Below are 21,705 nucleotides of genomic sequence, written 5' to 3' on the forward strand. Positions count from 1 at the left end.
CAGTGCCTTAAGGAGATTAATGAGGTGTGAACAGGCATTTATGAGGGAAGTGACAGACTTCTGTGCCCCCAGGGCCCGAGTGTCTGGAGGGAGAGGTGGAGTCGGAACCGGGGTCTGGACAGTGAAACCTGATTGGGTCTAAACGGATGCGCCTGGAAAATGGGCAGGTGGAAGCGCGAACTGGATGAGGGCCGAGGAAAGACCTGGGCCCGGTGCCCCAAGGACAGCCCGTCCTCAGTTTCCCGGCGCAGACTTGGGGAGGAGGGAGAAGGCAGGATGCGGTGGGGGTGCTAATGGACCGGGCCTTGGCGGAGGCACGCGTTCTGGGCAGGATCGAAGTCCTCCCATCCGCCCTGTGGCCGGAGGGAACCAGACCATTAGTGGGCCGAGCATAGATGTCTGGAGCCGGGCCGGCCCGCAAGAGCCGGGTGACCTCAGGTTCTCCCAGCGACGGCGGGAGGGGGGGCGGGGGGGCGGTGCGGGAAGGGGTGGCTGGTGGTGGGGGAAGGACCTCTCGGGTTGGGGTTTTAATGTCTTGGCCCTTTATTAAGGAACGGTTGAAGGAAAGAGAAAACAACAGTCCCGGGAGACTTAGGGGTGGGGAGGATAAGAGGGGTCCGGGGGATTTGGGAAATGGATGGGGGTCCTTTAAGGGGTCGGTCCAGTGGCGTCTAGTGGCCACTTTCCTTTAAGAGGGGGCGGGGCATCCGTTGGGCCCCGCCTCCTCCGGGGGTCCCGCCTTTAGGGCGCTGTTCGGGCCTCCGCGCAGATGGGGGCGTGGCAGGGCCTGCGGGGGCGGGGCCGAGCCTGGAGGGGGCGGGGCCTGGCGGGCTGGGCCGGGCGCGCCGCTGCAGGCTGAGTCTCCCGGCGGCGGGCGGCGGGCGGCGGGCGGCGGGGACCGGGCGCGGCGGCGGCGGCGGCGGCGGCGGCTTCGGCGGGAGCAGCATGGATTGGGGCACCGAGCTGTGGGTGAGTCCGATCGGCCCGGCTTCCAAGTTTCTCCTTTTCTGGAGTTCGGATCCCCCCTCCTCCTTGCTCCTGCACGACCTTAGCGGGGGCTCGGCGCTTCCCCCTTGGGAGACCCCCGGAGTCCCCGCTTTCCGCCCTCCCTCGGACTTTCCCAGGGCGTTTCAGGACGCCCGGGGCGAAGGGCGACCTTGCAGGCGCGGAGTCGGGAAACTGAGCGCGGGGTTCCGAGTGAGGAGGGCAGGCGTCCCGGGACCAGGCCGGGGCGGCCGGGCGAGGTCACCTATTTTGAGCACCCTGGCTGGGCCGGCGGCTTATCTTACGGCCCCTGGGTCCCTGCCCGCAGCCCGCCTGTCCGGCTTGGGCGGGGGAGGGGACCCTGTGGCCACTTCCAAGCCCACGTGGGACCTGGAAGTTCCGACCGCCTTTCGGAGGCTCCAATCAACACCTTGGGGCTTGGGTCGCGCTGGGGGGGAGGGGGCTGCTTGGCTTGGCCTCGCAGCCCCCTCCCCCATCCCGCCCCAGGCACTGGGAGGGGCCGCCCCCAGGCTGCCTCTGACCTCTGCTCTGGAAGCCCCAGAAATTTCCCCTGATCCTAGCCCGGACCTCTGACCCCTCCTTTTTATGGGGGCGGTGGCTCCCTGGGTTCCTGGATGCAGAGGGGGTAACCAGATTCCTTCCCCCACAACTCTGGAATTTCTTTCGGAGGTGCAGTGGGGTCAGTGGGGGAAACGGAGTCCCGTGTGTGCGGGGGACCCCGGGAAGCATGGCGACCCGGGAACACGGAGCCTGGCCCCTGGACATTCTGGGGCCCCCCGAGCTGCGGCGAATCCTGCCCCTCTGGTCCTGACTCACGCCGGGCCGGCCGGATTTTCCGGAATCTTGGGAGGGGGGATTAGGGGAGCCGGGGCAGGGGGGAGTGGCCCTGCCCCATTCCACGCCCCGCTTGGCGGTCTGGAGGCCGGGACCCCGTAGTCCGGCCGGGGCCCCGCCCCTGTTCCCTGGCCCTTCCCGGGAAGGGGAGGGGGTTCCCGCCGGTTTCCTGCCTCCCCCCGCGCCGCGCCGGGGCGGGGCCGGGAAGCCACACCTTCTCCCAGCTCAGAGCCCTGAGGCTTCTCAGGCGCCTGGTCCGCGGGCGGTGGGGTCCCAACGTCTCGATCCCGAATCCTCCGCCCGCTTCCAGGATCAGTTTGAGGTGCTCGAGCGTCACACGCAGTGGGGCCTGGACCTGTTGGACAGATATGTGAAATTCGTGAAAGAGCGGACCGAGGTGGAGCAGGCTTATGCAAAGCAACTGAGGTGAGACCCTAGGGGGGACCCGCCTGGGGCTTGGGGAAGCTGTTGGAGGGCTGGGGGCTCAGCCTTTCTGCCTCTCTCCATTAGGAGCCTGGTGAAAAAATACCTGCCCAAGAGACCTGCCAAGGATGACCCAGAATCCAAGTAAGGATGGAGAGGAATTGCCAGGCTAGATGTGGGGGCGCCTGGGGAGCGTGTGTGTTGGTCTTACTTCCTCTCCCCCAGCTAGGCGGTAAGGCCCTCACCTTTTGCTTCATTTCCCACCTAGAGGAATGAGCGTGGATGGAGAACCTGGATCACCTGTGCTGGAATCGAAATCCCGTTATTTTCCAGCCCCACGACTCTGGGCAATTGACTTGAGTTTTCCATTTGCCTCTCCTATTGAGCGGGGCTCCGGCACTCACTCAACAAGTGACTCTGGGTCATTGATTTATGTTTTGTGCCTGTTTGCCTCACCTGTGAAACGGGATGATGATGATGATCTTGTAGGGCTCATGCAGAGAATAACAGATCTTGCACTGAAACAGTGCCTAGCCCATAGTTAGTCCAACATAGGAGGATTTCGCTTTTTGCCACATCCCCAGTTCCAGAATCCAAAGAGCTCTAGAAGTGAAAAAATTGTTCTGGTAGCTTGTATGGCAGCAGCCTCTGACCTGACTTCACGTTCATCAGGTCCGTGGGTTTTATTCTTCTTACTGTAAATAGTAATACCTCTCGCTGCAAAAATATTTATGGTGTTCGGTTCAGGATGCTGCCCCTGACCCCACTGGGGTGCTGCATAAAAGATGGTATAAGCATTATATCCCCTTTCTGAACCTGAAAAGTTCTGAGTTCCAAAATGCATCCCACTGAAGGGTTTGGGGTAAGGGATATGGACCAGAATTTATGGTTGCTTCCAGGAGGAATGTGTTGGGGCTTTCCCGTTCCCATATGGAGGTGGGTCCTAGGGCATCTGGCTTCCCTGGGTGGCGGGGGTGGCCTCCTGACCCTGGCTTGCTGCCCCTGCCCATCTTACCCTAGGTTCAGCCAGCAGCAGTCCTTTGTGCAGATTCTCCAGGAGGTGAATGACTTTGCGGGCCAGCGCGAGCTGGTGGCTGAGAACCTCAGCGTCCGTGTGTGTCTCGAGCTGGCCAAGTACTCACAGGAGATGAAACAGGAGAGAAAGATGGTGAGTGATCCCCTCTCTGGGTCTTGAGGACTGCTACCTCGACCCAGGTGAGCCTAACCATCTCCGTTTTGCACAGCACTTTCAGGAAGGCCGTCGGGCTCAGCAGCAGCTGGAAAGTGGCTTCAAGCAGCTGGAGAATGTGAGTCTGGGGGCGTGGAGAAGGGTGCCTCTGGCCCTAAGGAGCCGGCTGAGGGTTGCTGATCCATGGAACTGCCTGCATTGTCTGGCCTGGGGCCCCTCTGTCCCATGGGTTCCCAGCATGCCCGTTGCCCTGCATTTGCTGGGTGATGTCCCACCAGTCTCTGAAACCTTGATTTCTCACCTACTTCCTCCTTCTGGTTCTGTCCCCGGCAGAGTAAGCGCAAGTTTGAACGGGACTGCCGGGAGGCTGAAAAGGCAGCCCAGACCGCTGAGCGACTCGATCAGGATATTAATGCCACCAAGGCTGATGTGGAGAAGGTACCTGTGGGGTCTGAGATGGGTTTGGAGGTCTGGTTGGGGGGGGAGGTGCAGAACCTGGCCGTGACCCCTGCCTCGATATTCCTCAGGCCAAGCAACAAGCCCACCTTCGAAGTCACATGGCAGAGGAGAGCAAAAATGAGTACGCAGCCCAGCTCCAGCGCTTCAACCGAGACCAGGCCCACTTCTATTTTTCCCAGATGCCCCAGATTTTTGATGTGAGTGTTCTAAGCCCCCAGCCTGCCCTCCTGAAAAACACACAAAGTTACCCGACTCTTACACATTTGTCAAAACCTTAGCTGCAATGTCCCGATCTCTAAATTGAAAGGGAATTAAAAACAGCAGTGAGCTCTGTCTCTAACTCTTTCTGCCAGGATGTCTTTTTTTCTGAAACTCCTATTCATTCTTCTAAGCCCCAGCTCTAACAGTCCCTCTGAAAGGCCTCAAATTTCCTGTCTTCTGCTTTAGTCTCTTGCTCTACTCCATCTGGGACTGGCAATATCTATGTTGGGTGTGCTCTCGGTGGGTTCAAAGCCCTGGCTTCGTGGTCACCTCCTTTGAGAATCCTTTCCTGACTCCCTAGGCGAGACTGAGCTCCTCAGACTCCCCTCTCAGATCTCCCCTGTCCCATGTGTCTCCTCTGGCCACCCTGGGCTGGAAGTCTCTATTCGATTTTGTGTTTTCCCCACCAGACTGGGCTTGGGGCTGGGGCCAGTCTGGCACCCCATCGTGTTTTTGGATTGAATCGCTGCTGCTGGTCCCATTAGCGCCCTGCCTCTGTCTCTGCAGAAGCTGCAGGACATGGATGAGCGGCGCGCCACTCACCTGGGGGCCGGGTATGGGCTCCTGTCCGAGGCTGAGCTGCAGGTGGTACCCATCATCGCCAAGTGTCTGGAGGGCATGAAGGTGGCCGCAGATGCTGTAGATGCCAAGAATGTGTGTATCTGGTCCTGGGCGAGTGGGCTGACAGGTGGGAAGTTGGAGGACCCCAGAGGCTAGGCATCTGGTCTTGCCCCTGACTGCTTGCCCCTGCTCCCTCCTGCAGGACTCCCAGGTCCTGATCGAGCTGCACAAGTCAGGCTTTGCCCGCCCTGGTGACGTGGAATTTGAAGACTTCAGCCAGCCCATGAACCGCGTGCCCTCAGACAGCAGCCTGGGCACCCCCTCCGATGGACGGCCTGAGCTCCGAGGCCCGGGCCGCAGCCGTGCCAAGCGCTGGCCCTTCGGCAAGAAGAACAAGGTGGGGGCCGGGGCCCTTGGGAAGGGGAGTGTGAGTGGGGACAGGGGGGCCCCCACTGAGTCAGCCCCAGCCGCTGGGACGCTGAGTCCCGGGCAGGAATTTGCCTCTTGGCTGCTGGCCCAGGCTGGAGGGAAGGGAGGCGGCCGGGTGATCGGCCTGGGAGTCCCCCAAGGCTGAGGGGGGGTGCAGGGAGGGGGCCCGTGGCGTCTGTCTGCTGCTTCTCGGGATGCTGGGAGGAGACCTGCTTCTGGGATTCAGGGCTGGATGAGGGCTTGAGGGACTTGTCCTAGAGACTCCCCTTGAGTCCCTCTCCATCCTGCCAGTGGGTCCTTGGGCCCCTGACCCTCAGGCTGTTTTTTCTTGGGATTTTTGGCTTGTAATGTCAAGCACATACCTGTTTTATACCTTAGACCCTCACCCCCCACCCTTAGTTTATTTCTCATGAGCCCTGTTATATATTCTTGATCCCTCCTGACATATAATTTGATACCTCCCCTCAGTTTGTACAACAGACTCCCCCAGCTTAAACCCCACCTGTAACCCTTCTGATACTTCATGCCTTCTACCTTTCTCTCAGCTTGCCTTTGACCTCTGTAGCCATGTACCCATCTGAGACCTTGATTCCCGCATGCATCTCCCTGTATTTTCTAGACTGTGAGCTCAGAAAGCTGGGTGGACAGAACCCGGGGCCTCCCTGCCCCTGCTCCCCTCCAGCCCCATGCTAGGTACTGGACATAGAATTCAAGGAAGGGATAACATAAGGGGGTAGGGAGGGGTCTGGCCTTCCGGCTCACAGTCTAATGCCCTCCCCACCACCTCCCAGATTTTTGTGTTGCTCTTTGCATGCATTTTCTGTGTGTGATTGTGCATCTTGAGTTGTGGTTTTCTTACCGTTTTTTTTTCTTTTCTTTTCTCCATTTTGTTTTTTCTTTTTTCTTTATTATGTCCGTCCGTCCATCCATCCTCGTTCTCTACATCCTCCAACCCCTTGTGACCCACCCCCTCCCCTGCCCCCACCGGTAGCCACGCCCCCCACCCCTCTCCCCCCTGGGGGGCCCCCTGCCCTCGGCATTGCCTAACGGACCCCCATCCCCTCGCTCCGGCCTCGACCCCTTGGCCATACTGAGTGAGATCAGTAAGTCGGTCAAACCGCGGCTAGCATCCTTCCGCAGCCTTCGAGGCAGCCGTGGGGTAAGTGAGGCCTCCAGGGGAGTAGGAGGGGGCGGCCCCAGCCCACCCAGTGGCTGGGTGGTGGTACCCTGGGCTCGCTTCCTGCAGCCGGCTGGGCCCCCCTCCTCCGGTTGCCAGACCTGGACCTGCTTTGCTCTGTGCATGGCCTTGCCCCCAAAGAACCTTGGGTGGGGAGGAAGGTGGACTTGGTATGTCATAGCAGTGTCTTAGAGCATAGAAGCTGAGAATCCCCAATCCCCCCGAACTCAGTCGTCTTGCCACCTTGCAGACAGTGGTGACAGAGGATTTCAGCCACTTGCCCCCAGAGCAGCAGAGAAAGCGACTTCAGCAGCACCTGGAAGAACGGAATCGTGAGCTGCAGAAGGAGGTCGACCAGAGGTAAGGTTTGGGGCAGGTAGGCAAGGAACAAAATAAAATAATAAATGAACTGTACTGAAATGGTACTCCAGACTCTCCCTAACAAGCCCCAAGGCCCAAGCCCCAGTGGTTTTATAGGTGATTCCTACCACACTTAAAAGGAAACAATTCATTCCAGCAAACAAAAAAAGGAGTGAAAAGGTGTCGGCTCATTTAGGAGGCTGGTGGAATCAATTCCCCTATCATTTAGCAAGAATTCAAGAAATTCAAATTCTGGACTCATTTTATTTCACTTAGGATCTTAGATGGAGAATCCTAGCCAGACAAATCCAATGATATATTTTAAAAATAATATTGCGCGTGGTGGAGATGGTCGCACAACAGTGTGGATATACTTAATGGCCGTGGAATCGTACACTTAAAAATGGTTCGAGTAGGGGCTTTCTTGTGTTATGTGTATTTTACCATAAGAAAAACATAATATTTTTTGAAGACAAGTCATGATCAATTGGGTGTTATCCCAGTAATGCAAAGATGGTTCAATGTAAAGACATCTATTATTCTTTTACTACAGTAATTGGCTAAAAAAAAAAAAAAAAAAAATCATGGTTATCTACTAACTCAAACACTTAAAACATCAACAATAAAAAAAACCTGCCAGATTAAAAAAGGAAAAGCTGTACTCACTCCTTCCAAGCAACGAGATCGTCTTCCCAGTCCTCTTACATAATGGGAATGACGCTGGCCACTTGTGGACGGGCAGCCAAGTTATATTTTGCCATTGCATTGAACCTCTTGTACGAAACTTTTATTGGTGTAAAGTCCCACTTGGAATTTTGTAGTTACGGGGTCTTTATGACGTAGGGGCGAAGGGGGATCCTTTGGAGTCAAGACTGGCCTTGAATTCTAGTTGTTGCACCTCACTGTGTTTGTTTCCTCATCTGTGGCACGGATCTGGTATTAGGACTGGAGAGAAGTTGAACCCAGGTTGCACAAATGCCAAGGTCTACGCTTGTTACTGCTACTGCCTGTGTATATATATATATATATAGGCTTGGAGGAAACAGGGACCAGGGACTAATGATAGTACTGAGCATTTATAGAGTGCTTACTGTATGCCATACACTATTTGAGATCCTTTACATAGATTCACTGGCATCCCCAAAATCTGAGACTGTGAGCTGGGGCCGAATCCTGATTTTCTTGTTCAGGGCTATATTTCTGATGCCTGGAACAGTGCCTGGTATGCAGTAGGTAGTCAGTATGTATCTGAATAAAAAAAGGCACCGTTCTAATCTTTGCAACCACTCACATGAGTGGGATTAATGATGCGTTATCCCCATTTTCCAGATTTGCATACTGAGACAGAGGTTCAGTAACTTAACCCAGGCTCACAGACAAGGAAATGCCCAAGGATTTGAACCCAGGTGGTGAAGCACTAGTGTTTGAGATTTACCAACTGTCTTCTCTTGCTATTGGCTCCTTGAAGCAAAGTGTGTATTTTTTTTTGCTTGTTAGATCATATGGGACTGTTCCTTCTAATCTGTCTGTGTCATCCTAGAGAAGCCCTGAAGAAAATGAAGGATGTCTATGAGAAGACACCCCAGATGGGGGACCCTGCCAGCTTGGAGCCCCGGATCACAGAAACCCTGAACAACATTGAACGGCTGAAATTGGAAGTGCAGAAGTATGAGGTCAGGGAAGACCCTGGGGAGGGGTGGGGGCCAGCGGGCCTGGCTGAGTCACTTCCTGGGGGGGTGGGGGCAGGGAGGTGTTGGTGTGGTGGTGCTCCAGCTGTTTCTCATCACAGCCTTGGGTGTGCATGGGTGAGCTCAGGAAACCTCCAGGCCCAAAAGGGGCTGACCCCAGAATCCTGCCCTGGAATTGACTGTGTGTCTCCCTCCTCTTAGGCTTGGCTGGCGGAAGCTGAGAGCCGGGTCCTGAGCAACCGGGGGAACAGCCTGGGCCGCCACACTCGGCCTCCAGACCCCCCAGCCAGCGCCCCACCAGACAGCAGCAGCAGCAACAGTGGGTCACAGGATAACAAGGAGAGGTGAGTGTGGATGCCAGAGAGGGTCTGTCCCCAGGACCCAGGAGGCCTGTCCTTACCTGCTTTGCTCTCCCCAATCAGCTCTGAAGAGCCCCTCTCAGAGGAGGGTCAGGATGCCCCCATCTACACAGAATTTGATGAGGATTTTGAGGAGGAACCGGCATCCCCCATAGGTCACTGTGTGGCCATCTACCACTTTGAAGGTGAGGACAGCTTGTAGGTCCCATCAGCTGCTCAGGGGAGGGCGGTCTCTTGGGCTAGGTTGAGTTTAAACTCACCCGAAGCAGATCTGAGCCCACTGCCCCTCCCGTGACAGGGTCCAGCGAGGGCACCATCTCCATGGCCGAGGGTGAAGACCTCAGTCTCATGGAAGAGGACAAAGGCGACGGCTGGACCCGGGTCAGGCGGAAACAGGGAGGTGAGGGCTACGTGCCCACCTCCTATCTCCGTGTCACGCTCAACTGAACCCTGCCACAGGCGGGAAGAAGGGGGCTGTTGGCTGCTGCTTCTGGGCCACGGGGGGCCCCAGGACCTACGCACTTTATTTCTGCCCCCGTGGCTTCAGCTGAGACCTGTGTAACCTGCTGCCCCCCATCCCACTCCTCATCCCAAATGGACCCGCTGTGCCTTCCACCATTGATGTACATACTCGTGTTTCAGATCTTTTCTTCCTGCCGCTGGGCTAGGGCCATTTTGTTTTATATAAAAAATTCTATAAAGCTTTTAGAGTCCACGCGTGATTAGATTTACCTACTGAGGCTGGATGTGCAAATGCCACCCTCCTTCCTGGCCACAGAGGGAATGAAGAAGGAGACCTTGAGGTTAACTTGGGCCCACCTGGGACAAAACCTCCCTGGAGTTTGGTGCTTGTCTGTGATTGCGACATAAGGAGAAAAGCCCCGAACATCCTTTCTGTGTTTACTGCAGCTTTACTGAGAAAAGGTAGTGTTGAGCACCTGAGTGCTAGGCATTCTCCACCCGACATTTGAACACTGAACTTTAAGCCCCCATGACAACCGGTAGAAAGTACAACAGCTTTGCTCATAAAACCTGGTGGGTTTTTATGTCGAAGGCACAGAGAGGTTGAGCCATTGGCTGGAAGCCACAGAGCTCTTAAAAAGCATTTGAACTCTGGCTTCTGAGTAAGGGATGTGCAGCTTCTCTTACCCTTGAAAGCCTCATGTTCTGCATTTGTGGGTTATGTGTGTGGGGGTGGGAGGTGGGATGGGGCCTCCAGACACCCTAGGATCCATGTACATTTTGGGGGAGCCGTATGGGTTTTTGTAAATCTGCACTCCCTTCTGTGAGGCAGAATGGGCTCCCACTGCTTTGGCTACATGAACGGCTTGGGGCAAGGTCTCTGGTGGCCCCGGAGGTTCCCCAAAGTCTGGGTGGCCCAGCTTGAAGAAGGGGGTGTGTGCTTTCAAACGTCTGGCTCCAGGCGCTGCGAAAGGGCACTGAGGACTCTTTGGAACTTCTCGAGACGGGTGGCATGTGGCGCCCCCACGCCTTGGCTTCCCCAGAGGAGCCTCTGCACGAAGCCTGTGGTCAGGGCCTCCCTCAGCTGCGGGTTCGGCTGGAATCCTGGGGGCGGGGCCAGGTGGGCTGGGGCAGGGCCAGGCTCCCGCCTGGGCCCCATCCTCTACCTGCCTCCTCCCCTCAGAACTTTGTCCCCACAGGGCCCTGGAGGACTCTGCCCCGAAGCTCTGGACGACTGGGCGGGATCGGAGGGGAGGGGGCTGGGGCTCTGCAGGACTGGGGCGGGGTGGCCAGGAGCTGGTGGAAGCATGCTATGCCAGGGTGCTGGGGGCAGTCTGTTCCAGGTGCCTGATGGCTGAGGGGTCCGCTTAGGGGTTGTGCCTGGGGATGGAACCACCTGGGGGGGGGCAGCCCAGCGCGACACATTTTGGGGGACGCTGAGCCATGTTGGAGAGACACAGGAGTGCCTGGGTCGCTGGTGGAAGCGGAATAAGCCAGGTCGGGGGTTCTGGGGGCTGGGCTGACCCAGCACGGAGGAGGGGTGGCTCTCAGCGCAAGGAGGGGGCTGTCCTCCCAGGATGAAGGACTGACTCATTTTGGAGACAGCTAGACGTCGTCAGAGGGATCGAGGTCCTCTGGGGGCAGGGCCGCTTCAGGTGGGAGCGGGGAAGTGGGAATTTGTGGACGTGGCTCCGGGGCCGGGGGCCAACCCTTTTGGGGTGGAGAGCGCTATTGCTGTCAAGACTGTTGGCTGCGACTCGGACTTGGGGTGAGATCTCCCCGGGGGCCGGGCCGTCCCAGTCTGGGTGGAACTCTGGGAGGCGTGGCCAGAGGCTCCGGTCCCTGGCCTGGTGGGTTTTCGGGTACCGGGTTAGAGCATGCGGGGGGGGGGGGGGGGCTCGGGAAGTCGGGACCCGCTGGCAGCCCGGAGCAGAGGGAGCACTCACCTCGCAGGCGCCGGGCCGCTGCCTCACGGAACTGGGGCGCGTCCCGGGCCACCAGACGCGCCCGGTGCAGGGTGCGCAGCAGCCGCTCGCAGCTCTCGTCCAGCGGCCCCGGGAGTTCCTGGCCTTCCAGCAGGCGCACCGCGGGCACTACGTGCGGCAGCGCCACCTCGCCCGGGGCGCAGGGTCCTGTGCGGGCGAGGGCTCTGAGCTAGGCTCGGGCAGAAGATGGGACCCAGGGTGAAGAGGGTGGGAGACTGGGCGGAGGCGGACCCTGGGAAAGGCGCCCAGAAACCCACGTTCCAGCCTAGCACTCGGCGGGCCCGGGGCGGGGGCGGAGCCTAGGAGGGCGGGGGCGGAGCCTAGGACGGGCGGGGGCGGAGCCTAGGCTTGGGGCCGGGTAGCCAGGCGCGAAGGGCGGGGCGTAGAGCGAAGTGGGCGGAGCCTAGGGCGGGCCTAGGGCTGGGCTAGGATTCTGGTTAGACGTGGGTGCGCAGCTCCAAGCGGTGCCACTCACCAGCGCCCTCGTCCAGCGCCCGCATCAGCGGCTTCAGCTCCTGCTCGAAGGCCAGCGCGGCCTGTGTGTGGCTCCTCCTGAGCTGGCGCCACGTGCGCTCCAGCCGGGACACCTGGGGGAGGAGCCCTGAACATGCTTCCTCTTCCCTCTTCCCCACGCCCCGCACTCTGGCTTCCTCCTCATTTCTGCTCCCCACGCACCTGGGGCATGAGCAGGGCGCCCATGACCGCAGCCAGTCCAGGCAGGTCCCCCGCCGCCCCTGGCCGCAGCGCCAGCGCCAGCTCCACCAGGCCCCGCAGGGTGGCCGCGCGCTCCTCCAGCGGCCCCGAGCAGCCCAGCACGGCCAGGGCCCCGGCCAGCGCCAGCGCCTCGTGTCTGCGAAGGTAGAGAGCAAGGGCCTGGGGGCAGTGGGAGCTTTGTAACTTGGAGGTGAGAGATGTGTGTGTCTGTGTGTGTGTGTGGGGGGGGTAGCTTTGCCCATCTCCCCTCCTCCTTAGGGGTCCTTGAATGGGGGGAGGTTTGAGGATTCCGGGTGGCCGGCTCACCTCTCCAGAAGCTCCAACCTCAAGCGATGCCCATGGGGAAGCGTGAGCAGCTCCAGGCCAGAGGTGACCCCCATGGCGCCCCGCTGAGCCTTGGTCACTCCTAGGAGGCCTGTAGCCTGGGCAGGAGGGTTAGTGGGGAGGTCAACTGAAAAGAATGAGTATATGCGTGAGGTGCTTTGGCCTGGCTTCAGCCCCTGTTTGGGGAGGAGTGACCCACCTGGCAGTCCACCAGTAATAGGTGGAGGGCTGTGCTCCCAGGATGGTGCTCCAGGAAGAGGTCACGGAGAGTACTCAGGACTTTAGGTTCCAGGGGCCGATTCTGGGGGCCCAGCAGGCAGAAGAGGTTGTTAGGGGGGCAGAAAAAGACCTCGGCCTTTGGTCTTGCAAAGCTTCTGTCCTCTTCCTCCTCTTCCTCATTGGCTTCCCACCATGAGGCCTCTGTCTCTGGGCCACTGTGGCCAGTGGGTGTTTCTTGGGCACTGGGCACTCGGGGTACCAGCTCACAGTACGTTGGGGGGCGTCCAGATGCATCATGCAGCACCAGTGAGGGTGTTCGAGGTGGTTTGTTTGGTGCCTTGGCATGAAGCTGCCCATCGGAGGCCCTGAGGCCATCAACAACAGACCCCAGAGAAGCTGGCGTCTTCAGCAACACCGGGTCACTACCCATCCGAGGGAGGGCACATGTGGGCACAGGTGAGGCTCCTGGGGGTCAAACAAGAGGAGTGAAGGGGGTAGACACAAAAGATAGCTGGATGGGATGGGTGGGGGGCTTCATGGGCTACCGTCCTCCTGGTCATCTAGTCAATGACTGGGTATTTTGGTGTGGTTTTGAACTTAAAGCCTTCATTGATACAAATGCTACACACTTATCAATGGTTTTAAAATGAGGTTTCGTTAACACTTCTGTGTGTAGTCTGAATGCTACAATTTAAATCTGAATTCCTTGTGTTTGCCCCCCTGAAGGTGGTAAGCACTGACTAACACAGAAGAAAAAAAAAGTATTCAAAAAAAAAAAAAAAAAGTATTCAAAATACAAAACTACAAAAGCATCCAAGAAACTGAATTCATCAAACTCTCAAATGATGTGTTTTGTGAAGTTTGTGGCCTGTTTACTCCTGTGGTTATTAGAACTTCAAGCTGCACCCAGGCTTCTGGAAGACTCTGTATTTACCAAGCCTATAAAACAGATCTTCTTATAGAGACTTAAAACTTTCCCATGGTTCTAGATCACTCTGGGTAAAGGCCAGAATCTTCACAGTAGGGGGAAAAAAAAAAAAAGCCCCTGAAATCTGAGCCCCAGATGGTTCAGCCACATTCACATCCTTTTGGTTGATGAACAGCTGAAGTTCTTGTTTTCGCCCTAGGACCTTTGCACAGGCTGTTCTTTCTACCTGGGCCACTCTCACCCCCCAGATACATCATTTCCTTCTTCCCCTCTTTCAAATCTTTCTCCACATGGCCTGTCCTGACTACTACTTCAAATTATAATTCTCTCATTCCCCCTATTCCAGTCTCCCTGACTCTGTTCTGCTTTTAAATTTTACTCCCAAGCCGACTCAATTATCAATGTCCATCTTCCTCCATTAGGATGTTGGCACCACCAGAGACCCTTATTTTTCTTGTTGATGTGATGTATCTCTGCACTTCATACAGCGGCTGGCATGCAGTGAGGGTTCATGATGAATGAGGGGAGGCAGGGCAGACGGGGCAGAGAGCGCACAAGGAGAATCTTCCTTTAGGTAGGATGGCCAGGGTCAGCTACTTTGAGGAACTCGAGTTAAATGAGAAGAAGTCAGTCAGGAAAAGATTAGGGGAATGGGCTTTCCCATGGCCAGAAGAGCAGGTGCAAAGACCCAGAGGTAGGCACGAGACTGTGTGGCTAGAGTTATTTGAGAGGTCAGCTGTGATCAGAACACATAGAACTTCTGGAAATAATCATAAACCCTCCATTTTTAAGCCCCTACAGAGCTTTTGTGTATTTCTTAATCACCAGGACAGTTTTGAAAGCTGATTGAGCCCATTTTCCAAGAGGTTAATTCACCTGTGCCTCACCAGTCAGGCAGTGAGCGGCAGAGCAACCTCTGGACCATGTGCTGTCCTGGTAGACCCTTACCTGGTCCTGAGTGGTCTTCTCCTGACAGCCCCATGTGCTCCAAACCTGCGGGCTGACTGTCACTCCGCTTCCTAGCCCTGGGGGAAGAGATGAAGGAGATGTGTAGTCCCACCCTGAGCAGGGCAGCCCCCACCGATGCCCAGAAAACCCTTTATCTAGTCACTCAGGAGCAGTGGACCCAACCAGGGTGCTCTACCCCCCAGGGGACAACTGACAGCATCAGAAGACATCTTTGGGTTGTGACAGCCAGGAGGTTGAGGGGAGAGGATTCTACAGGCACCTAGTAGCTAGAGACGAGGGGTGCTACTCAACATCCTATGATGCACAGGAGAGCCCCCCACAATCAATCCAGCCCCAAATGTCAGTAACAGTTACTGCACAGGTGGAGAAACTCTAGGGGTATCAGGTGTCACCAGAGGTGGAGTCTGTGATTACCTGGGCAGCTCTATCCGAGCTGGGCTCTCTAGGAGGGTGTCCTCACTAAAGCTGCGTCGAATAGGTCCTTGTCGTATCACGGGCCTGGAGGCCACAGCCCCTGTGGCTTGGGACAGTGGACGCTGCCCAGTCACATAGCTGAGAACTAGGGAGGGCAGGCTTGGAAAACGTTCATCTTCCAGCTGAAAGAGGGCTGTGGGCCGGCCTGGACGGGGACGGAGGGCCACACGGAGCACCTCGAAGTGTAAGGCTGAGCCCTGCCAGCGGCAGGAGATCACTGGGTGGCCCCCACGGGATCTGGAGGCACGAACCAGGAAGTCCCCATCTTGCTGCAGGAGGGCCTCAGCCTTCTGGGGATGGAGGGCAGGGGGTAGAGGACTTAGCCATGAGCCCAGATGAGCCATTCATAGCGATTCCTTACCTCCATCCCCCCACCCAAAAAAAGCCACCCAAGAGACTGGGTGGTTTTGCACCAAACCATTTCCCATTTTCTCATGGGCACACTTCTGGAGTACATTTCTCAGGCTCCCCTGTAGTTAGACATCATCTGACACGATCTGGCCAAAGGAGGAGGGCAGAAGTGCTGCCCGGAATGTCCAGACCTGGCACAGTCCTACAGCTTCTGTCCCCTATCTGTCAGGGGATGTTCCCAAAGTGCTAGTGGAAGGCAGAGCCACAAGATAGAGCTCGGGTCCTGATTTATTTCTGGAGCTCCACCTTCCCCTCTCCTCAACCACCTTGTACTATAACATGAACGAGCCCATAAACATTTGTTGTGTTTGGCTGGTGACACCTTGGGGATGTTTGTTACAGCTGCTAGCTGACACTGACTGATGCAACATCCACACTGAGTAAATGTGCTAAGCTTTGTGGCTTCATAAAGGACCATTTGCTGGATCCTTCCAAACTGACTGTGGCCTGGAAATCCTCCTTTATAAACATTTTCAAGCAGTCTTATGCCAGCCATGGTGGCTGGTGTCAAAACAGGGGCTGGGGGCCACAACACCAGAGGAAGACAAAGTGGAGTTGGTGATGGGGGCTGGGGAGTGAACCATACATATGGTGGACACACATATAGCCTTTACTACGTGTCAGGCCCTGCTGTAGGTATAAAACATACGGACTCATTTAATCCTTTACCAAGGTTAGGCAGCAGATACCATTATCCCCATTTTATGAGTGGGGAAACTGAGGCCCAGATAGTCCAGATAGGATTTGAATCCAGGGTGTCTGGCTCCAGGGTTTGGGATTTTAACCACTAAGCAATATTGACTCTCACAATTTGATTGGATGCCCAGGGTCCCAGAACTCCTGAGGGTGACAAATGAGTTGCAGAGGAGGGTGGGGAGATTTGGGTTGAGAGGGAGATGCCAAGAGTTCTCAACACTGATTGAGCCCTTACTGTGTGCCAGGGCCTAACTAGACCCTGGAGACACAGTGATGAATGAGACCAAGACTCTGTCTGGCGCCGTCTGATGGGCAAGACACACAACAAACACACATGAATGAAGAAGATAATGTCTAAGAGTAATCACTGAAGGTGATAAAAGAGGGATATGGGGCCCTGGTGGCCACAGGTGCCTAGGACCCAGATGGAGAGACAAGCAAAGCCAAGGAGTCGGGCTGGGGAACAAGCCATGGTACCAACCAAGCTTCAAGACAGTCCCGAGACCCTCAGCCACCCCATCCAATAGACCTTGACTATAAGTCCCCCATCCTGGACCCAGAAGTTCCCAGCAGGTCAAGGGCAGGAGAGGCTCCCCATCAGATGGTGCTGAGGCCCTGTAGGAAGCAGAGATACCTGACGGGATAGGGGGCCGTGGTACCACGGCTGGCTGGCAAAGTCCTCTCCATCCTGTGGCACCTGCATGGAGCTCTTGGGGGCAGAGGGTACAGGGGCTGAACTCTGTACTTTCAACAGTCCTCAGTCTTCCACATCTGTAAAATGGGAATAGTTATTGCTGCTTCCTAAGCTTCCTGAGTGGCTGGGTCAGCCCTTCCACATTCCTCTTAGTTTTGGAGACTGCAGCCCACATCCTATCAAACCTTAAAATGCCAACTCTCTCTCTCTATATATATATATACATATTCTAACATGTAACATATAACCATATTCTAAATTAAACAAGTTACTTATAGTAAAAAAAATACACACTAGATTTTGTTTATATATGTATATATATATATATGTTCTAGATTCATACTATACATACTATAAAATTTAAACTTTAATTTAGAATTGGCTGTGACCTCATGGAAACACTCATGCATTCACTGGGATCCTTGCAAAGGGAGAAGACCTAGGCACTGCTTTCATTTATTTTTTAAAAGATTTATTTATTTATTCATTCAGAAAGAGAGAGGCAGAGACACAGGCAGAGGGAGAAGCAGGCTCCATGCAGGGAGCCCGACGTGGGACTGGATCCTGGGTCTCCAGGATCATACCCCGGGGCTGCAGGCGGCGCTAAACCGCTGCACCACCGGGGCTTAGGCACTGCTTTCAAATGTAATGCAATTTTGATGCAGATGACATGATGCTGCGTTTTATAGAAATTTCATGAACTAATTCACTCAAACTAATATTAGGGGGGACCCACCATGTGCCAGGTGCTACTGGGCGCTAGAGGCCCAGCAGTGAACAAAACAGGGGCATCCCTGCCCTTGGGGAGCTGCTGTTCTAGTGGGAGAGACAGCAATAAAGAAAATAAATAAGTAGACGAAGGAGTAGATAGATCAGAAAGAGATAAGTGGAAAAATAAAGCCAGGGATGTGACATGAAGTGGTAGAGATAAGATTTTCCATAGGGTGGCTCGTGGTGGTCTTCATCAGTAACAACTGGGAAAATTTTGAGGGAGCGAGGCCAGGTGGGTGAAAGAACCTTCCAGGCCAGAGCAAATTTATTTTACTAATCTCTAGCTTCTTAGCAATCTGTGTGTACACTCAAGAATTCTTAAGTTGTAAGAAAATCTAACCCATACAAGGCTTTCCTATGTAACACCATTTTTAAAAATTTCATTTGTTATTATTATAGTTTTAAGTAATCTCTATGCCCAACATGGAGCTCGAACTCACGACCTGCAAACCAAGAGTCACACGCTCTACCAACTGAGCTAGCCAGCTGTCCTTCCAATCCTTCCAATGCAATATCATTTTCAAGGACATTTTGTAGAAATGTCAGCAAACAGCAATTTTGCATTTGCAGATTCTTACATTTTGGAGCTGAAGCTGATATGCTTTGTTATTATTACGGTCAAATTTAGGTCTCTGACATTTTGGGACTCCCTTGATATTGTGCAGGCCCGAGGCCCGGTGTATCTCCAGCATCTGGTGGAGAAAACCTGCCCTGGACGGGAAGGAAGCTGGCGGTCTGCTTCTCACTTCCTCCATCCTACGGTGCTCTGGGCCTGCCTGGGTGTACAGGGAAATAGCACCGGGATTCTCTCATCCTGAGTCAGCAAGGCCTTGAGTGCCAGAAGCCAGCGAGGAGTTACCAGACTTGCCTCAGGTGGCTTTAGGGGCGGGGAGCTGGGCAGGGAGGGACCTGGCTCCAGGTGCTGCATACCTGAACACCAGGTGTGTCTCCTGGATGCCTGCGTACTTCCTGTTTGTCAGCTGGGCCAGGCCAGCCTCTGTCTTGAGTCCCCCAATGTCAGCTTCCCCTGTTTTGTGCCATCTTTAGCACCCAGGCAGGGGGGTCACTGACAACGCTCTGGTTAGCTTGGTGGAGGGGAGTTTGCGTGAGGGAGGAGCTCAGAGAGGGTTTAGGTCAGACATAGGCCAACTAAGTCATCCTCCTGCCCCTCATCCTTTGGAATAATTTCTGGATATTTGGGCAGGGGAGAGGGGAAGGGAGAATCAGGAAGGGGGGATAGGGGCAAACATGGGGAAAAGAAGGGGGTTATTCATGCCCTACAGAGCACACATATGTGCACACACATGCAGGGGGGCAGCCGCCTGCCTACACAGACACATGGACACAGACTCGGGTACTCAAACTTGACATTGAGCAAACACTGATTGGTTGAGACCTTGCTGTGTTCCAGAACCTGTTCTAGACCCCGGAGACAGTGATGAATGAGATGAAGGCTCTGCCCTGTGCCGTCGGGTGGGCAAGACACACAATAAACAGAGCACGACGAATGAAGACGATAACGCCCACGAGTAATCACTGAAGACGCTGTGCTAAGGAAGGCTGGAGGCGGCGGCCACGGCAAATAACACGCAGCCAGGGAGGTCTCTCCCACCGGGTGACATGGGAGCTGAGCCCTCAATCAAGGGAAGGAGACTTTAGAAAGATTGCTCGGGCAAAGGGGGAGCAGGGAGGCTCTTCGCGTTGCACAGGAAACACGCTCGGAGGAGCACTCCCAGGTACGCCCAGGTACACGGACACGCGTGACGCACAGCGACCCAATCAGGCACTCGGCGCCCCTTCTGCGTCCGCGGCTGCTCATGGACCGACACCCAGGTCCTCCCTGCGGGCCGGTGGCCCCACCTGGAAAAGAGAGGACTCCCCACCCCAATATCCCTCTGATCCTGGATGTGCCTGGGGCCCCTCACTCACCTGGGCCGGGACCCGCGGAGCTCGCGAGAGGCTGGGGCAGGGCCGGGGAAGGTGGAGGCCCGCCCTCCCCCCCTCCGGCCCCACCTTCTCCGGCCGCGCCCGTGGGTCACCGAGCCCTTGCACCTGGCTCCGCCCCCGAGGACCCGCCTCCGACGGCGGCCTCCGGGCTCTCGCCCCGCCCCCTCGTCCCCGCCCCACCCCCTTACAGCGGTGCCGGGCGCTGGCCACGCCCCCTTTGGAGAAACTGCTCCCATAAACCACGCCCCCTCGGGAACTCCGTGGGTCCCCGCGGGGGCCGGGCCACGTGGAGCTTGGCCACGCCCCCTCGGCTGGCCACGCCCACACGTTCCTCGCCCCCCCCTTAGCCCCGCCCCTTAGAGCTCGGCTCCTGCATTCTCCGCGGGCGGACGCTTAAGTACCCCCGACCCCTAGGGACGTGGGAAGGGGTGTCTCTGTCCTCGCCCCCGGGGTCCCGCGCGGGGACCGGGCTGCCTCTTACGGGCTCTCTCTTTTTTTTTTTTTTAAATTAATTTTTATTGGTGTTCAATTTACCAACATACAGAAAAACACCCAGTGTCCACCTCAGTGTCTTACGGGCTCTCTAGCAGCGCGGGGTGGCGGCTGCTGTGACGAAGAGAGAGGTGCGCTTCCTCCAGACCGCCCCCCTGGGTTTCCCGGAAGGGAACTCCACGGGGTGTCGGGTTTTGTGGAGGCAAATGCGGGGAAACACAACAGCCTCCCCGTGTAACAGGACGAGGGAGATGAGCTGGACTCTGGGGGGGGGGGGGAGACATTCAGGTGGTTTCCTTGCTCCCTGATGCTTGGAGCAAGCCTGGAAAGGATGGGGGAGTGATCTGGAACCAGAGGGAGGACGCTCTGGCCACGTGCACAATGATAACAGCGTTGAAAGCAGCAGCCTCACTAACACCCACTGGGCACTTAATGTGCCAGGACTGTTCTGCTTCCTTGACCTGCTTCGACGCATTTATTTTTTACATCGACCTCTCAGTGAAGTAGGTACCATTTTCATCACCCCCATTTTCCAGATGGAGAAACTGAGGCACGGGGCAGCTAAGCCATTTGCCCAAGTCGACTCGGCTTGTGAGTGTGGCGGAGGTGTGGATTCATACCCGGAGCCCTGGAGCGCCATCCTGTCTTCCTCGCTTCCATCTGCGCAGCCCCACATCGCTCTGATCCCTACCATAATTCTAAACGGTGAAGGTGACTGTCACCCAATTTACAGATGAGGAAATGGACTCATAGAGCGCCCAGGATGGTTGGGGATGAAAAGTTTCGGTGCCCGTGGGATCACAAAGCGGGTGATTTCTAAGCTCAGCTCCTCCCCCCCCCCCCCCCCCCCCCCCCCGCAAATGTGGAAGAGATTCGAGACCACTTTTTCTTGACCTCCTCCGTCCTAGTTTTGGTACAGTCAGGAGGGAGGGGGTAATGTCCAAGTGAAGGAGCCTAGCGCTCCCTTGTGGTTAAAGAATTAAAAAAGAAAATCCAAGGGGCGTGCCTTGTGAGATGGTCGGAGGAGGGGAGTCTACTGGGCCTAGTGGGGTGGAGGTGGGGAGAGAGACCTTGTAGACAAAATGATTTCAGGTAGTGATAAGGTCTAGGAAAGACAGTAAATGTTTGATAAACGAATGGATTAACGACACCATCGAAGTCTATGGAAAGAGATGATGGTGGCCAGGGCCATAGCAATAAAGAAATGAATTTGGGAATGTTAGAGGCAGGGCCGAAAGAAAGCTTCCAACCATGTATTTATTCATTCAACAAGTACTTATGGAACATCTATTCATGCCAGGTGCTAGGAACATATGAGACACAGATTTCTAAATAGACAATACAGAAATAAGTCTAATAAAATGTCAGGTTTGTTGGACAGTGATCAGGGCTTAATGTAGGGACATGGGAAGGAAAGTCTATGATGTGAAATGGAGAGATCTGGGAAGATTTCGTGAGAAGGTGACACTGAGCAAAGAACTGTTGGAGGTGAGGGAGTTAGCCATGAAGTTGCTTGCCTAAGGCGGAGAAGCAGCATGTACAAAGGCCCTGTGGCAGGATTTTGAGGTAAAATTCTGGGGTGGCCTGGTGTCCTGGAGGAACAGTCCCTGCGTGGCTGGAGGAGAGTGGGTAAGGGAAAGTGGTGAGTGGAAGAGGTGAGGAACGTGTCATGTAGGGCCTTGTTGGCTGCAGGGTGGTGGGCTATAAGAAGAGGAGAGACATCATGACTTGCCCAGATGCTCACAGGTGTGCACCTCCGTGTGGAGGACAAACTGTGGGGGTGAGGGGAGGGTAGCCTGGGGACCAGGGTAGAGGAGGCTATGCTAGTTCAAGCTGAGATGTTGGGTGCCAAACCAAGGCGCAGGCAGAGGAGA

The 21,705-nt window shown here is 55.8% G+C and overlaps 2 protein-coding genes across 14 annotated transcripts; one reads left to right on the plus strand and one right to left on the minus strand.

The window, feature by feature from the left end:
* The first annotated feature begins 636 nt into the window (after positions 1–636).
* Positions 637–9,447, plus strand: TRIP10 (thyroid hormone receptor interactor 10). 2 transcript variants are annotated; one of them, XM_041763080.1, is made up of 15 exons: positions 637–969; positions 2,150–2,265; positions 2,350–2,406; positions 3,283–3,430; positions 3,507–3,569; positions 3,785–3,889; positions 3,979–4,107; positions 4,679–4,825; positions 4,935–5,129; positions 6,153–6,320; positions 6,589–6,698; positions 8,239–8,371; positions 8,588–8,730; positions 8,809–8,930; positions 9,044–9,447. In XM_041763080.1, the coding sequence occupies exons 1-15, from the start codon at positions 946–948 to the stop codon at positions 9,190–9,192; spliced, it is 1,809 nt and encodes a 602-aa protein (XP_041619014.1). In that variant the 5' UTR covers positions 637–945; the 3' UTR covers positions 9,193–9,447. The 2 variants fall into 2 exon arrangements, with proteins under 2 accessions (XP_041619014.1, XP_041619015.1); XM_041763081.1 differs by lacking the exon at positions 6,153–6,320 and having other exon boundaries at positions 639–969.
* SH2D3A (SH2 domain containing 3A) lies at positions 6,634–19,633 on the minus strand. Of its 12 annotated transcripts, none has more exons than XM_041763073.1 (10): positions 19,322–19,633; positions 16,562–16,698; positions 14,761–15,110; positions 14,326–14,402; positions 12,430–12,914; positions 12,213–12,328; positions 11,868–12,042; positions 11,668–11,779; positions 11,154–11,424; positions 6,634–7,643 (listed from the first exon to the last, which is right to left on the minus strand). In XM_041763073.1, exons 2-9 carry the CDS (start codon positions 16,628–16,630, stop codon positions 11,177–11,179), a joined length of 1,632 nt encoding a protein of 543 aa, XP_041619007.1. In that variant the 5' UTR covers positions 16,631–16,698; positions 19,322–19,633; the 3' UTR covers positions 6,634–7,643; positions 11,154–11,176. The 12 variants fall into 12 exon arrangements, with proteins under 12 accessions (XP_041619007.1, XP_041619012.1, XP_041619001.1 ...); XM_041763078.1 differs by having other exon boundaries at positions 6,638–7,643; positions 11,154–11,339; positions 19,322–19,618; XM_041763067.1 differs by lacking the exon at positions 6,634–7,643 and adding an exon at positions 9,764–10,303 and having other exon boundaries at positions 11,154–11,339; positions 19,322–19,617.
* Between the last annotated feature and the right edge of the window lie 2,072 nt (positions 19,634–21,705).

The sequence above is a fragment of the Vulpes lagopus genome, chromosome 7 (genome assembly GCF_018345385.1).
Source record: "Vulpes lagopus strain Blue_001 chromosome 7, ASM1834538v1, whole genome shotgun sequence".
NCBI lineage: Eukaryota > Metazoa > Chordata > Mammalia > Carnivora > Canidae > Vulpes > Vulpes lagopus.